Source organism: Sorex fumeus, unplaced genomic scaffold (genome assembly GCF_029834395.1).
Source record: "Sorex fumeus unplaced genomic scaffold, SorFum_2.1 ptg000063l, whole genome shotgun sequence".
Lineage (NCBI taxonomy): Eukaryota > Metazoa > Chordata > Mammalia > Eulipotyphla > Soricidae > Sorex > Sorex fumeus.
In genome coordinates this window covers 78,715,097-78,732,766 of record NW_026606120.1, presented here as the reverse complement: position 1 = coordinate 78,732,766, position 17,670 = coordinate 78,715,097, and the positions used below count along the sequence as shown (strand labels likewise).

At 48.3% G+C, this 17,670-nt stretch overlaps 1 protein-coding gene across 1 annotated transcript in view; it reads left to right on the top strand.

Moving 5' to 3' along the window:
• NSF (N-ethylmaleimide sensitive factor, vesicle fusing ATPase) overlaps window positions 1-17,670 on the top strand; it is a 145,736-nt gene that overhangs the window by 93,289 nt on the left and 34,777 nt on the right. The window contains exon 15 of the mRNA XM_056127353.1: window positions 2,375-2,508. Coding sequence (XP_055983328.1) covers window positions 2,375-2,508 — 134 coding nt within the window. The remainder of the gene's footprint in view (window positions 1-2,374; window positions 2,509-17,670) is intronic.

The following is a 17,670-nucleotide window of genomic DNA, read 5'->3' as shown; positions in this document are numbered from 1 at the left end:
AAATTAAATTTTCTGAGGTTCCAGTGTTACTGGTGAATGGTAGCAGCTTGTTTTCTCGTAGGATTGTATCTTCATTTCTATGTTTCTTAATAGTCTATGTGACATCATTCCAATTAAATGTCACCAAGTACTTAACTCTAGAGGCACTAAACTAGGGGCTGGGGATGCAGAAAATTCAGAGTTTTGTCTGGTCATAAGAAAAGTTATGCTATTAGGAGATGAGGGCTGGACTGGAGGTGACATAGGGCCATGGTGGAGAATTTGGGGCACCTTGATGGTCATGGGTTCAGTGACTTTGTATATCAAAAAGTAAATTTTTTTAATACAAAGAAATTTTTTTTTCTTTTTGGATCACACCTGGCGATGCACAGGGGTTACTCCTGGCTCTGCACTCAGGAGTTACTCCTGGCGGTGCTCAGGGGACCATATGGGATGCTAGGAATCGAACTCGGGTCAGTCGCATGCAAGGCAAATGCGTACCCACTATGCTATCTCTCCAGCCCCAAAGAAAATTTTTAAAAGAAAAGAAAATTGTCAAATGAACGGGGCTGGTGAGAGCCCAGTGAGGTGAACACATACTTGGCACATCAAACTGATGCCCAGAACTTTTTGATCCCCGAGCACTGCCAGGAGCAAACCCGCCCACCCACTCCACCCCACGGCCCCAACAGAGCAAAGAGCAGCCCCCAGGCAAACTAACAAATAGACCAGTCCTGTTAACAGACAGACTTATATGTCTGAAAATGCGTGCAAATCAAAGTGTTTGACTAGAGGTGGTGAGGAAAGCTAGAGGAGCTGTTTCCTTTAGACCTCAAATGATCCATTAGTTTCACCAAGCAGATAAGTGGAAGGTGCTATTCCTAGCTCTGTGCTTAGGAGTTGCTCCTGGTGGTGCTCTGAGGATACATGCTGTGCTGGGGATTGAACTGGGGTCCAGGGTATGCCTGGTAGCTGGTGCTGTTTACAAAGACCCGGTACACCATTGGAAGATTTTTTGGGGAAAGTTCGTGAGTTCGGGTTTGGATGTGTTGAGTTCAGGATTTCTATTGAATTAAAAGTGTATCCTGGCTGGTGCCCAGGAGAAAGGTCTGACCAGTAGTGAACCCACAGGGGAGACAAAGTCACTTATACAGAGGGAAGAGGTGAAGAACAGAGGGGTCCCTAGAACTGGCACATCTTCCTGTAAGTTGAGTTGAAAAGAAGATGGAAGCAGCGGAGTACCTAGAGAGGCAGAAGTGGGGATGAGGGAATTGCTCTAGCCGAGGGCAGGAATCTAGAAACGGGCCACAAGGGCAGAGGGCAGCTCCGCATGCTGGCGGCCCAGGCTGACTCCTGGCCCCACCAGGAATGACCCCGGAGCACAGTTGGGCATGACCACCCCCTTCCCTCCAAAAAAAAAAAAAGAAAAGAAAAAGAGGATGAAAGTTATCAGCCGTATCAAATATTCTAAAGTGAGATAAAAGTGTCTGCTGTTTCTCCATGGATGTCACCGGCGCCCCTGCCAGTAGCCAGTCCTACAGGAAGGAATGGACGCCACGGGGCTTGCCTGCGGGAAGTTGGGAGAGGAAAAGAGAAGGCGGCCAGTGGAGATATTATCCAGCTGCCTGCAGACGGATGTGGTAGGGAAATTCTGTTCTGAAGGGAGAAGAGAGAGTAATGGTGTGGGGTGTGAAGCCCATCGTGTTTTGGCTGCTTCTTATACTGTCAGCTAGTCAGAGCTGCCTTAAAACAATGCGGGAAAGACCAAAAGGAAAGGAAGAGATTGAACATATGGGGTGGCGGGGGGGAGCCGTCAGTGATGTTAGATTTCTGAAAAGAGTGGGAGGACCACTTGGCTTGGGTCAGAACGGGAGAGGACATGTGTCCGTTTCACAGACGGACAGGAGGAGAAGGGAGAATGCACACAAGGGCACCCCAAGCAGAGGCCTGAGCCATGAGAGCTTATTTGGGTCCATTTGCTTCTTTTTAGACAGTTTTCCTGGCCCCCAGTACATTTGGTTTTTGATTTTTTTTTTTTGGCTTTTTGGTAGACAGTTTGATAGAAATAATAACATAACTACAGACATGAATTTGAAGGCACTCTTTTTTTTTTTTTAAGTCCCAAACACCTTGCATATGTAGTCAGACATTCGAAAACTCAGGGCTCTGAGAGAAAGCCAGCAGGGATGGATTTCATCAGACCTTGGAGAAATGCTAATCAGTTCATTAGGTTTAGTTGCTAATAAATAAGCGAAAACATGTCTGCCCTGAAATCCTGTCAGGAAATGTTAATGAGCAACTAGTCGAGGCCTTCGTCCCTCAGAGCTAAGAGTTCCAACTTGCCTGGTTCCTCTGGGCTCGGCTGACTGGGTTCCCCGCCTCACTCTTTCTGCAGGCCCTCCGCACAGTGGCAAGACTGCCCTCGCCGCCAAGATCGCTGAGGAGTCCAACTTCCCCTTCATCAAGATCTGCTCTCCTGATAAGATGATCGGCTTCTCCGAGACAGCCAAGTGCCAGGCCATGAAGAAGGTAGCCCAGGCTGTTTTTGTTTTTTTTATACATTTTATTTTCATGAAGTAGTTCACAGTAGTTCATTACAGATAATATTCAAACACCCACCCCATCAGAATGCATCTTCCCTTCCAATCAGAGGAAAGTGTGTGAAGGTTGTTGTATTTCATTCTGGTGCCATTTAAGCCCATGTATAAGAGAATACAAGCAAGAATTTTCTTCGAGCAGGCTTGAGGAACTCAGCATACCTGGGTTCTTCTGCTGGTTCCTTCATGAGTGAGGCTCATCCAAGCATATGGAGAGTGGCCGAGAGCATTAGCCGGGCTTTTGACTCTCATTTCAGTATCTGGCTCTGAGATGCTCCAACCTGTGCACACAACACGTCTGTATCTTTGTGCTTGTGTCCATCAACACACAGTGTTGACTCGGTTGCCTGTGGAACTCCTTGGTGGCCGCAGGAGCAGAATGATGACTGCTAGATATAATTAACCTTAGAATACCTCTGTATAGCTTTATCTTCTTAGTTATGCCTGGCTTAATCTATATTACAACTCATTTTCATTTCCTTAGGACTTGAACGACAGAATCATGATAATGAAAATGTTTGGGTATAATGGAGAAAACTTAGGATGGGGGGGGGGTAACTCCTCCCAAGCGGTAATCAGGGAGCACTGGGCCCACTCCCAGAAATTTTCTGCCGACCAAACGGTTCCATGATAGGACCTGACCCAACAGCTTTGCTCAGGCTCAGTGATGCTGGCGCCACCAGGGTCAAACCCAGGCTGTTTGGGGCTTCCAGGGCTGCCCCCAGCAGTGCTGGGGACCAAACTCAGGTTCCAGCATGCAAGGCAAGTGCCCTTAACCTAAAGACTGTCTCCGAGGCCATATGGTTGGTTTTTTTTTTTTAATTTATTGAATCACTGTGGGAAAAGTTACAAAGCTTTCAGGTTTAAGTCTCAGTCATGCAATCATCAAACACATTTCCCTTCACCAGTACTTACTTTTCACCACCAAGAACCCCAATAAACCTCCCCCCCAACCCTCCCAATGCCTGTGAGGCAGATGAATTCTAGTTAACACTCTATCTACTTTTATTAGATTCATTGTTTCGACAAAAGATGCACCATTATTATTTAGAGTTTATACCCCAAAATCAGACCCGCTGAAAAGGAATTGTGAAATAATTTGTTTTCTACAGCTGGTTACATACAGCTGGTTACAAGAACCAAATGATGTCGTGCGGCCGCTATAGTGGCCGTGTGATTTTGGATTTTTGGTATTTTACTTATTAAGCCTGGAAGTATTTCTGCTGAGGGTCAGATAATTATGAGATTGGTTTCTGTGTCTCTGGAGCCATGGCCGTGCCGGAGAGCCGCTCATGGGGGCAACTTGTGACCTTGGTAGGATGTGAAGGACGAGCCGTGAACACCCCCCCTTCCCTTGAGGTTTCAGTCGCCCCATCACGACCGGCTCATACCTGGCTTTTCATAAAGCTCCGAAGCGGCTGCCATCTTTCTTTCCAGAGGGAAAAAGGCAGAAGGAAGCAACACCTTTTCCCCTCCGGGCAGGCACGGTGGCGTGGATTAACGCATAGTCCATTCACTTTTCTGCCACAAGCTGCTGGGCTCTGCATTAAATCCTTGTGCTTCTGGAGCCATGGACGTGCCAGAGAGCCACTCGCGGGGGACAACTCGTGACCTCAGTAGGGCGTGAAAGACGAGCCGGAAACTCCCCCCTTCCCATGAGGTTTCAGTCACCCCGTCATGACCAGCTCATACCTGGCTTTCCAAAAACTGTTTTGTTTTTTTCAAGCCAAAATGATGTCAGTGGACCCCATGGGTGGCTCACATGAGTCGGGAGGAGAGAAGGACGGTTACCCTCTCTCACTCCGCCTCTGCTGCCCAGGAGTTGCTGGGAAGACTCGGACCAGTAAAGTCTGCAATGAGCCCCTGCTCGGCACGGGCCTGAGCCCCGCCAGCCCCACAAGGTGGCCATCAGGCCACACCTGAAGTCCGCTTGGTCTTCTCGGCATGGGAGTTGATCCCCGCCACCCGACTGCTCTATTGCTCGGGGAGCCATGGACTCAAGTTGGGGCAAAGATTTGCTCTTTGCAGCAAAGGAGAGGCCAGTCCCAGGCCTTACCCCAGGTTTCTAGGGTTCTTGTCTTGCTTGCAGAAAAGAATTTCAGGAGTAGACAAGCAGTGAAATAACAGATTTTATTTGAAGGGTTTTTTTGGAGAGAAAGAGAAAGGGATAAGCGGTTAAGTGGGGGAATGGAGAATAAGAGAGACAGAGCAATGCACTCAGAGAGAACATGGGCTTCTCCAAGGGTGGAGAGAGCCCATATGGTTTTTTTTAAAGTTTTTTCATGAGTAGACGAAGGTAAACTGTTTTGGGTAAGTTAAGTCCACTATAAAGTTTAAGAAACAGACACACCATTGGAAAGCTATTCTCTGAGTTCCTACAGAAGGATGGTGGTTCTATCACTCTGGCCCGTTGGTCCACCTCTCTTGCATTGAAGAACATGCCATGTAAGGCACCAAAGATAGTAGGTGCTACTCTTTAAAAACACGTCAGGAGTGGAGGCTGGAGAGATAGTACAGCAGGTAGGGCACTTGCCTTGCACATAGCCGAGCCAGATTTGATCCTGACATCCATCTAGTCCCCTGAGCCCCCCAGGAGTGATTCCTGAGTGCAAGAGGCAGGAGTATGCCCTAAGCACTGCTGGGTATGACCCTAAGTCTAAAACAAACCAAAAAAAGACAAATGCATGGGGTGGGTGAAGTATGGGAACACTGGTGGAGGGTGCTGACGCTGGTGATGGGCCTGGTGTTGGAATGTTACTTGCCTAAAACTCAGCTATCGACAACTTTATAAATCATGGTTCTTTACTGAAATTAAAAAAAAAATACTCATAAGAGCACCTGGAGAGATAGCACAGTAAGACACTTGCCTTTTTTTTTTTTGACAAAGCAAAGATGTTTATTGCAGGAATATTCTGAAACCACACTGAAAGAGATGTTCATGAGGTGTATCTGTCAGAGACGACCTTGGCGTTCATCTTTTTCACAAACTCCAGGGTCTTTGTTGAGACATCCACTCTCTTGCCTGCCTCATACTCCCCACCAGGCCTCCAGGCTACAGGAAACTCCCATGAAGGAAGGTCCCCCTTAGGCCAAGCTTCCTAGCTTTTTTTTTTTTTTTTTTTTTTGCTTTTTGGGTCACACCTGACGATGCACGATGCACAGGGGTTACTCCTGGCTCTGCACTCAGGAATTAACTCCTGGCAGTAGCTCGAGGCTATATGGGATGCTGGGAATCGAACCCGGGTTGGCCACGTGCAAGATAAATGCCCTACTCGCTGTGCTATCACTCCAGCCCCGCTTCCTAGCTTTGTATAGCAGAGACAGTACCTAACCAAAAAACCAAATCCGAACCCGAACCCTGGATGTAATACTTATCTTCTCAGTAACCAAGTTCCTCCATCACAAAACCTCCCTAGACAAGCTCAGGGAGGGATACAAGGTGAGGATGCCAAGGGCCTGGTGCTCTACCAGCATCTCCATGCTGTTCACATCGGTGCACCAGAACTCCTGCATCCAGTCCCCAGCACCCATGTGGTCCCCCAAGCCTATCAGGAGGGACCCCTGAGTACAGAACCAGGATAAGCCCTGAGCACCACCAGGAGTGACCCACCCCCAAAAAACTCCAAATTAATAAAATTAAAGTAAAAACACATCAGGGGGGCCTGAGAGTTCAGTGGGTAGGGAACTTAACCCTACACAGCTGATACAGGTTCGGTCCCCAGCATCCCATATGATCCCTGAGCCTCTCCAGTAGTGATTCCCCGAGCACAAAACCAGGCCCCTGTTACATCACTTCACAGCCACTGTCTCCACTGACATGTAGAATTTGGTATGCTCCCCATGATGAAAAAAAAATTTATATCTAATTGAGATATTTTACCCTTCCCCCATACATCAATATTTGAGCTTTTATAGATGAGCTCTAACTGTAACTTGTAAAGATGTGGGAGAATCTGAGTCCAGGGCAAGAATTTTGAGAATTGGAAGCTTACTAGTAAAATCAAATGAAGTGTCCTTTTTTTTGCCTTGCCTCCAGGCCACTTACAGAGTTGTGGATAGAATTATTTCACTTTTTCTTTGTAGCAGAGACTAAAGGGGAAAAGCATATTAAAAAAGTAGCAGGGACAGAAGCAATGGGACAGCAGGTAGGGCGCTCTTGCCTTGCACATCACCGACCTGGGATTGAGCCCCGGTACCCTGTATGGTCCCCCAAACCCACCAGAGGGACCCTGAGACTCAGAGCCAGGAGTGAGCCCTGAGCATCTCCAGGTGTAGCTCCAAAACAGAAGAAATAAAATTTAATGAAGCTGACTAGACACACACACACACACACACACACACACACACACACACACACTTGTTTATTGTTTGTGCGGATGGCAGAAACTAGTTTGTGAGGGCTGCTTGAGAAGAATGGAAGAGGTGGGGATTGTCCCAGGATCCCAGACACTGAAATGTCAAGACAGATTCTCCATCCAAGGACCACCGTTGCAATTGAGTAGAAGAGTGAGAAGTGTTGCTGGGACTTAGTATTACTAAGTGTTACTAAGAGGACTTAGTATCATGGTCACTTTATTCAGCCTCTACAGTATAGATCGGGGGACCCGTCCCTTGTGGGAATACCAAGACCCAAGGGTTACCAGAAAAAACCAACAGCAACAAAGGTTAGGGAGAAGTGGGCTTTAGTTTTCCCTCTAAAGAAAGTCCTTCAGGCATTTCTCCTGTGGACACTTTGAAGAGCACTTGGGCTCCCGGGGCACTGAACTTAGCACTGAACAGCAGCCCATTCTCTTTGCCTTTGCGTTCCTCCGGCTTCCTGAAACACAAGCACACCCCAGGGACTTGGGTTTTGCACACCAGGTCACTCACCGCTGCTCCTCCTGGCCGCCTGGCTCCGCCTCGGATGTGCTCTGACATGTGGGTGGATGCTCCTAGTTTTTCTATAAAGTTTTTAAAAAGTACTTTATGCACCTTCAGATCAAAGCTGCTTTGTAAGTGTGAGATATTATCATTTTTATTATTTTAATACCTTGCAAATTGACTTGAGGGGGGAAGGTAATATGTGCTGATTTTAGAGGCTTAAATGGTTAAATTAATGGCTTAATAACTTACGATTTAATCTTTAAATTGTTGCAGCCTTTCAAGGTCGAGTTTTAGATGAGCAGAAGGCTATGGAATATAAAACTAAGTGTCTACACAAGCTTATTCAAAATGGTTTCAATTCATGATTCACTGTCTGGATCATCCATGTGCTCAGTTACAACAATTATTTTTGTTGCAGTGGTATAAAAATATAAAAACTCAAATGAAGACTTTCTCCTTGGGGAGAGAGTGTTATTCCCTGTAACCAACTAACAGAACAGAGTAAAGAATGAAGAGTGGGTATTCTAGAAATATATTGGAAATACTGCCAAATCTTTCCACAGATAGTTTTCACATTGTAGCTTAATGATAGGTTGACAAAAGCCCCAGGGCTCAAAGCCACGTAAGGGTTCTGAGACTTCTGGTTTGTTTTTGAAAATGAAATGCAAATGTCCTTCTTCAGCGCCCTTCCTGCCTCCCTCCTCTCCCCTCTGGAAGTGTTAAGGTGTTTTTCTCCTTCCCTTTCAGAGTACAAATATCTGATCTTCCACCCCCCTCAACCCCCCTTTCTGAAGAAGACATTTTTTTCTTTGAAAATGCTTCTCCCGTACCAAATGTAGCCTCCCTCTTTACAAAAATAATTCAGAAAATGCAGAAGAGAACAGATTTGATCTCAATTCAGACACAGCTAGCGTTGGGGATCACATTGTACATTCATATCTTAACGTCCTTTTTTTATTACCATGTCACTTTTTCTTGCTTTTCTTTTTTTTTGTTGTTAGTTTGTTCATTTTTGGGCCATACCTGGTGGTGCTCAGGGGTCACTCCTTGAAGACTTGGGGGACCATATGGGTGCTGAGATTCAAACCCAGGTTTGCCGTGTGCAAGGCACTACCCATTGTACTCTCTCTCTGGCCCCACCATGTCTCTTTTTCAATGACACTAAATCTCTGCTATGTTAAATTAATAACAACATAATACTCATTTAGATAAACTATTTTTAACATTAGGTTGTTCCCAGGATTTTTTTTTTGTTTTTGTGTTGTTGTTTTTTTTTTATAAATTTTTTATGATTAAAGTAATATTCTGTAGGCCAAACAAACTAGGGAAATTCCTGCCCTCATTTTCTTATTACAGTTCCTTCAGATAGAATAGCCGTAAACAGTACTGGCTGAGAATTCAAATAGACCTAACTTTGAATTTCAGCCCTACCATCTTTACCAACTCTTCTCGTCATTAATTAAGCTATAAGCCTGTGTCCTCATTTATGAAGTGAAGATGATGCTAATAGCTGCCTCGTAGGGATATTATGAGAAATTAATGAGATGGTAATTTATGGAAAGTATCACACAGTGCTGTGAGATATAATATGTGCTCAGTAAAGTATAGGTGGCTATTTTTGTAGGACAAAATTGAACTCCCTCTGGTAAAAATAGGATTATTTGTGGGACACTCCCAGTGGTGCTTGGGGGACCAGGCTGTGCTGGGAATCAGACCAAGGGGTCCTGCCTACAAAACCTGTGCTTGGCCCTTTGAACTTTGAACCATCTCCCCAGTCGAGCTATCAAAATTCTTTCTTTTTTTTTTTTTTTTTTTTTTTGCTATCAGAATTCTTCTGTAGAAAAACAAATTTATAAAGTCCACATTTCCAGAAAGTAGTACCAGTTTATACTTGCTCACCCTGCATATGACAGTGTCAGTTTTCTTGGACTCCTATCCACATTTGATGTTATTAAAATAACTCTTGACAATTTAATAGGTAAAAGATTGACATTTAATTAACTCTTCAGCTGCATTTTGATAATTAAATCACCAAATTTAGATTTTTTTTCAAAATGTTTTTTTTTTTGCAGTAACGATAGTTTATAAAGTCCAGGAATATTTTAACATTAGTTTTTATTACAGAAGTGGTCTGAAGAGTTCATTCATAGAATGTCTTTATTGAGCACTTTACTACTTAAATGAATTTTTTTTCTAATGAATTTTTTTTTCTAAGAGGAAGGTCCATTTGGGCTGCTTTAATGAATATCTAAAAATTTCTCTGTAGGTGGACAATCATTTCTTTTTCACTAATATTCTTGCTAAAATAAATGAAGGCAGTGTATTCTTTTCTTTTTTCTTTTCTGGTCGGGGAGGGGGTCAGCCTGGTGCAAGGCAAACACCCTACCCACTGTGCTATCGCTACAGCCCCAGGCAATGTCACTGTCACTGTCACTGTCCTCCCATTGTTCATCGATTTGCTCCAGCAGACCCAGTAACATCTCCATTGTGAGACTTGTTACTGTATTAGGCATATCAATATGTCACGTCACGTCAAGGGTAGCTTGCCAGGCTTTGCCGTGTGGGCAAGATACTCTCGGAAGCTTGCCAGGCTCTCCGAGAGTGGCAGAGGAATTGAACTCCGGTCGGCTAGGTCAGCCGAGTGCAAGGCAAATGCCCTACCTACTGTGCTATCACTCCAGCCCCCCAGGCAGTGTATTCTTAATTTAAAATTCACCTATACTCCCCTGAGGAATGAGTTTTTTTCCATGGATCAGTTGAGCACTGAGAAAGCTTATGGGTGAGTTTTCACGCTGTCTAAGGAGGACAGGAGGCCTCATGCTGGCCTGGATCCCCCTACAGCTCTCAGCTCTTCCTTCCCAAGTGCATCCTCTTTTAAGATATTAATTCATTATCCATTTTTGCACCTATACGTTAAAGCACAACTGCATATCCCCCCCCCCCCCCCCACACACACACATTCTGTGGAGTGAAATGAACAAAAGAACAATGCAGTAGGACTCAAGTTTAACTCATTAGCCAGTCTTGGTGCTCTCCTAGTACACAGTCTAGAGGGGAAATAGAACTGTCCGAGGAGACCCAATCGGAGGGACTACATCCAGCAAAAAGATCACTGATTTATAAAAGTCTCTCATTGATATGAGACAGCGATCTTATTTTTAAAGGACTGAAAACTAATGGAAGAAATTTTCCTTCCCACTAGCTGCTCTACAAGAGAGCAGTAATCTTTTCTTTGAATATGCTCATGTAAATCCCACTGCAGATTGTCGCTGGCCCAGAATAGGCTCGCGCCAACTAATCCCCCTCCTGTCATGGTTTAGTCCGCGCAAAGAGCAGAGCTGGAAATCGGATCTTTTGACAGCAGTTACTAAGCAACAGAATTTGGATGTTTTGGGTTAACATCCTAATATATCTGGCGGCTGATTCGTTGGGCTGGCACATCGGGGGACACTTGGGGAGCCAGCGTAGCACCCTGTGACTGAGGCAGTCACTTCTGTCTCGGGTGCGCCGTCTGTAGGCATCTGTGTCTGCCAAGGCCTCCAGAGGAAGACAGTGCTGGGCCTTCGTAGGATTTTTTCAGCCCGTGTGTGTGTGTGTGTGTTTGTGTGTGTGTGTGTGTGTGTGTGTGTGTGTGTGTGTGCTTACCCCTGGCTCTGTGCTCAGGGCTCACTCCTGATGGTGCTCAGGAGACCGTATGGGGTGCTGGTCCATATCGAACCCGGGTTGGCCATGTACAGGGCAGGCGCCCTGCCCTCTATGCTCTCTCTCCAGCCCATCGTGGCATTTTTTTGTCAGTAAAAATCCCCCACCTCCGTGGTACTTATGTGTGTGGGAAGGTAAGAATTTTTCCTGAAAAGCGGAGAGAACAGACAAGTCAGGGACTCCCAAGGTCATTCCAGGAAGCGGACCGGCTTTGCCAAAAGTTTAGGTCCACTTCCCGAGGCAGTGTCCCCGGGAGGCAGCTCCGACTGGCTGTTCTTAGAAACTGGAGATTATTACTGATAGCGCCGATTTGAATTTGCTCATTTACGTTTTTATATGCTACCGAATAGGAGGCGAGTGTGCACCCAGCTAATTGCTGACAGATTTACAGCATTAGGGATTTTCTGAGCGCTCAGATTCCCACTGTCATCACATCCTTCCTCGGGAGGTGCTTCGTGCCAGCTGCCTGAGCAGTCCGGTGTGCTCCTGCAGCCCCCAGAGCCTGACCCCGCTTCCCTCTGAGCCCCAGGGGGGGCTATAGAAAATGGAGGTGCAAGTGTTCCATGCGCCTGCTTGGATTCATGTAGTCTCCAGAGTCTGCAGCCCCTGCCCCTCCCCTACACACAGGTGACTCCCAGCTTGTTCGAAGGTTCTAGAAGCTCTTTGAGAGCAGGTGGTGGCCTTGAGGACCATATTTAGAGCCACCCCAAACACCACAGTGGCCAGAACCCCAGGTCTCCTTTCCCCCCTGTCACCGTGGGTGTCCCGGATGCCCTTAACTCAGGCCTGGGCCCTCCCCTTCATTCCAGGTGGCCCCTCCCTGTCCCTGCCATGACCCTCCATTTTCTGCTTGTGCTTGCAGGAGAGGTTGTCCCCAAGCATCTCATGATCATCTGTTGTGTGCACAGGGAGAAATGACAGATGGGACTCTGTCTCCTGGAGGCGTTAGCTCCAAGACCGGCCTCCTTTCTCCCGTATTAACTGATTCTCCTCTTTCCCACAGCTGGGGGTGAGCATGGCAGGCTGTTTTTATTCCCAGGCAATATTTGGCAGTGCTCAGGGCTGACTCCTAGCTCTGTGCTCAGGGCTCACTCCTGGCCGGGCTCAAGGGATTGATCCTGGGTTCACTGAGTAAAAGCCTAGCGCCTTTACCCCTGTACCATCTCCAGCCCTCGCCCTCTGTTCTACTTTTCCCTCTTCAGTTCTCATTCTTTCCCTTCATCTTCCCTTCCCGGCTCCTCACCGGACAGAGATCCTGTATCTTTCTTCCTTGCCCCACCGGAAACCCCCAGCGGAAGTTGGACGGCTGCACATCCCGTGTGCTTTGAGCAATCCTGGTTTTTACCTGCTGCTCCGGCCCAGTCATTAACAGCTCCCCCTTTCAAGTGTTCTGGTTTGCATGTGAGCTTATATGATCCCCGACTGATAACCTCTCCAACAAGAAAAGGCTTGAACCCCGTACTTTTATCTTAGGAGAGGGGCAGAATTTAAATTCCTTTTGGGGGAAGGCTCCATTTGCCGCCGCATCCCACCAGCCCCCTGCAGCCCCGGCTTCATGGGGCCCGAGCTGTGTGCACTCGGCGCCACCCCAGTTTCTATGCCCTGGGGATGGCACCCAGGCCTCCCCGCTGCAGAGTCTGCTCTCGGCCTGCTGGACTCTCTCCCCAACCCCTGAGTCGTTCTTCGTGGAGGTGCTGCTTGGGCCTGGGCCAGGAAGCCGAGATGGGCGGCGAGGGAGCAGACTAGCCAGGAGACGCCAACCTGGGGCAAAGCCAGTGCCCTCGTGTCACCCCAGTGCAGAGAGCGGGGCGAGGAGGTGCGCGTCGGGAGAGGGTGTGCGCGTGTGAATGAGGGTAGACTTGCGGCTCGAAACCGGTCAGGTCACAACTGGAATTGCCAAGTCGCTGTCAGGGTTAGGACATTGTTGAGAGAGTGAGCTGTGAGCGTCCCCCTCCCTGCAGTAGTAATTAGTAGTACATTAAAAACTCTTCCGCCAAAAAAAAAAAAAGGTCACAGTAGATGATTGCTGTGGGTAATTTTCTTCTGAAATGTCATAGGTCAGCTGCGAAATGATTTGAAGAGGCTTTGAAGGCAAACCACGGTGTCTGGGATGGGCTGATGAGACCGTTCGGATCGCTCATCGGTTTGGATGCCAGCAGTGTTTCAGGGAGTCCCTGGACCCGTGGAAGCTCCGCTCTGCTTAGGGCAAGGCCAGGGCTGAGTCCAAAGAGTGGACAGCTCCTGCTCACAGCCTGTCCAGGATGGCCGTGGCCCCAGTGACTGCACCCGCGATGCTAGGGCTGCAGAATTAGGTGTGTGCAGCCCAGCCTTTCATGGAATGCTGAGATTTGTTTTGTTTGGCTTGGGTGCTCAGGGCTTACTCCTGACTCTGCGCTCAGGGCATCACTCCTGGTGGGTTCTGGGCATCTTATGGGGTGACGGGGATAGGGCCCGTGTTGGCGGCCTCATGCAAGGCCAGTGCCCTGCCCACCGTACGATCTCTCTGGCCCCTGGTTCTGAAGATGTTTTGAAGAACAAAGTATAATTTGTCAGTGACTCCTTGAAATCATGAGTTTATAGAATATTGTCCACTGTGCTGGACTTGTCTTCAAAAAATGACTAAAAAGCTTCTGGGGGTTGGGGGAGGGGAGTGATAGTACAGCAGGTAGGTCACTTGCCTCGCATGTGGTTGACTGGAATTCAATCCCCAGCATCCCATATGGTCCCCCGAGCACCCTCAAGAATGATCCCTTAGTGCAGAGCGGGGAGTAACTCCTGAGCATCAGGGCTGGAGCAGTAGTACAGCGGGTAGTATTTGTCTTGCATGCAGCTGACCTGGGTTCGATTCCCAGCATCCCTTATGGTCCCCTGAGCACCGCGAGGAGTAATTCCTGAGTGCAGAGCCCGGAGTAACCCCTCTGTTTTGCCGGGTGTGACCCAAATAGTAAAAAGATACTCCTGACCCCAAACAAGCAAAAAAGAGGCTAAAATAGTAAATACCTTTTTCTTTGAGGGAGGTGCCACACCCAGCAGTGCTCAGGCCCTACTCCTGGCAGTGCTGGGAGGACCACATGAGGTGCCAGGGATGGAACCCAGGCCGGCCAGGTGCATGGCAAGTACCGTGCCTGCTATACCGTAGCTCCGGTCCTCTCCGGAGCTCCTTTTCATCTTACTCAGAATGACTTGTCCCCATTTCTGACTATTTATTTCTCCTTTCCATCCCCAATATCCCATTTAAATGTAGGCAACCCTGTTGACCCCAAGAACCTTGTTTGAGTAGGCTAAATTACACTGCAATAGTCACTGCCCCCCCACCCCCCAAAAAAATCTAAAAGGCTTACACACACACACACACACACACACACACACAAAACAACACCCAAAGCACCATTTATTTCTGGCTCACACTGTGGCCACCATGGCTGAGAGCAGCGGCCCTGTCGGTTGTCGCCTCACAGGCCCTGCAAGTGGCTGCCAGGAGCTCTGAGCACATGTGGGCCCCCAGTAGCCAGCGCCGGGTGGAGGGAGGCGAGAGTCAGGCCATGGCTCTGCGGGCACTTTCCACTAAGGGACACGTTTCCACTTAGTAGCCTCACCCGCTGCCACCCGCATAAAGAGAATCAGTGGCGCCTGGGTCCCCAGCAACTCCCACAGCTTCCTGGCACATTCCACCCTGTTGCCTGCATCACCTCCCGCATGTTGACACGTGCTGGATAGAGCAGCATGCGAAGGCAGAACTTTCCTGGCCGCATTGTGAATGAGACAGATGAGATTCTGTTGCCCTCGGTGCTCAACACACAATAGAGCTGGAAAATATTTGTGGAGTGGGTGGAGCCATAGTACATTGGGTAAGGCATTTGCCTTGCATGTGGCCGGCCCGGGTTCGATTCCTGGCATCCCATATGGTCCCCCAAGCACCGTCAGGAATAATTCCTGAGTGCAGAGCCAGGAATAATCTCTGCGTTGCCGAGTGTGACACAAAAAGAAAAAAGAAAAATATTTGTGGAGGGAATAGGGCAGTCTGAGATTCAGTCCTGAGTTCTTGAGTTTCCTCCTTTACCCTTTCTCCTGGAACACCTCTCGGGCCTCCTCATCATTTCAGCATTCTCTACCCCCAAATGCCGCCATTGCCGCCTCCTCCTCCTCCTCCTGCTCCTCCTGCTCCTCCTTCTCCTCTTCTTCCTCTTCTTCCTCCTCTTCTTCTTCCTCCTCCTCTTCCTCCTTCTTCTTCCTCCTCTTCCTCCTCCTTCCTCCTCCTCCCCCTTCTCCTCCTCCTCCTCCTCCTCCTTCTTCTTCTTCTTCTTCTTCTTCTTCTTCTTCTTCTTCTTCTTCCTCTTCCTCTTCCTCTTCCTCCTCTTCCTCCTCTTCCTCCTCCTTCTTCCTTTCTTCTTCTTCCTCTTCCTCCTCCTTCTTCCTTTCTTCTTCTTCTTCTTCTTCTTCTTCTTCTTCTTCTTCTTTCTTTTTCGTCTCCTTCTCCTTCCCCTCCTCCTCCTCTTCTCCCTCTTCCTCTTCTTCCTTCTTCCTTTCTTCTTCTTTCTTCTTCTTCATCCTCTCCTCCTTCCTCTCTTCTTTTTTCTTCTTCCTTCTTCTTTCTTCTTCTTTATCCTTCTCCTTTCTTCTCTTCCTCCTTCCTCTCCTCCTCCTCCTCCTCCTCCTCCTCCTCCTCCTTCTCCTCCTCCTTTTATTCTTCTTCTTCTCAATTCTCAGTTATATCCTTTGTTAGGGGGGTCGGCATCAGGGCCAGAGACAGTGGTGCTCAGGGATTACTCCTGGCTCTGTGCTCAGGAATCACTCCTGGAGGTGCTTGGGGATCAAGTGGGGGCAGGATATCAAACCTGGATAGGCCATGTGCAACGCAAGCACCCTCCCTGCTGTATTATTGCTCTGGCCTCTTTATTCTTTTAATTTAATTTCATTAGGGGGGTGACTCAGGAAGCCTGGGGTTCCCTCCTGCTGCTGCTCGGCCCATCTGGCCAGGGTTTGATGTGGGGGCCCAAGGATGGGGGTGTTCTGTGAACCTGCAGTGCTGGGGATAGCCCTGACCCAGGCCTTCCAGGACTGCACCCAGTCATGCCCAGGGAACCAGGTGGTACCAGGGATTGACCTGGTCTTAGCTGCTTGCGAGGTGTGTGCTCTGCGGCCTGTGGTATCTCTCTGACCCTTACTTTATTCTAAACTTCACCCTCTGTGATGAAAATAAAGCCTCTGAAGGCCAGGGAGGTAACTCACAGGGCCAGTGCTCATGCTTTGCTTGCTGGAGGGTCAAATTTGTTTAGGGTTTTTTGGGGGGTTTTTTTTGGCGGGGGGGGGCGGGGGGCGGGGGGGGACAGGGAGGAGGACACACCCAGCAATGCTTAGAGGTTTCTCCTGGCTCTGCACTCAGGAATTATGCCGGGCGGTGCTCAGGGGACTATGTGGGGTGCTGGGGATCGAACCCAGGTCAGCTGAATGCCCTACTTATTGTACAATCTCTCCAGCCCCTGGAGGGGGAGGTTTGATCTGACTGCTCCACCCCCAGCATCACCACAAGTGATCCCTGAGCATCATCAAGTGTGACCCCCAATTCTTTTTAAGAAAACACTCACTGAAAAAATAAGCCACCTAAAGCAAGGTGGGGAGAAGGGTTAGCATCTTGGTGCCCTGAGCTTAGTTACCACCTCAACAGACTGGGCTGGGGTGGAAGATGGTTTTTACAGATTGCACCCAAGGAGTAAACCAAGTCCCAATTATAGTTGCTGGAATAAGAATCCCCAAATCTTTCAAAAAGGCTGGATTCAAGGCCGTGGGCATTTGTATTCAATTTATACATAAACTGGTTAATCTGTCTGGCTTGAAATTGCTATATCCTTCTCAGAATATAACAGTTTTCTTCACTGCTTGCTTTAATTTGCATTTCTTTGGCTGTCATAAGACAATGTACTATTATCTTTTGTCTGATGCTAAAGATAGAGCCAGTTATATTTGATCCTTTCTACCCAACTTTAATTCTCTCGTAAACACTTTTAGCTGTGGCCTGATTGGAGTTGGCAGCATCTTTTTCTTCCCACGATACTCTTGCCTCTCGGGGACTACACTTGTTAGAGATAAGAAAATGACGCCCTATCACGTCCCGCACACTCCCAGGTGTGGTGGGGGGGGGGCATCCGTCTAGCTCTTGAGTCCCAGCACCAAAGTCCTGCCCCAGATGTAGATCAGAGAGACAGTCATGATGAAACAGATGGGGCTGGCAGGTAGAGGAGTGAACGCTGGCCCCCGCGTGCCCCGGTGTGCCATGCCCAGCTCGTGGGACGGCAAGCGGCATTGGCCGCTTCTCACTCAGCCGCCATCCAGTTATGTCCATCTTGGGCAAGTCATTCCATGGCTTTGGGCCCCGCTGTCTGTTTTTTATTTATTTGGGGGAGGCACTTCTGGCAGTGCTCAGGGCTGCCAGGCCCCAGGCTCGGGGGCTGGCAGGTGCTAGACAGCTAATCTGCTGCTGGAGCCACACCCCTGGGCTCAGTCGGCTTGTTTTCATATTGCAAGGGCGTTT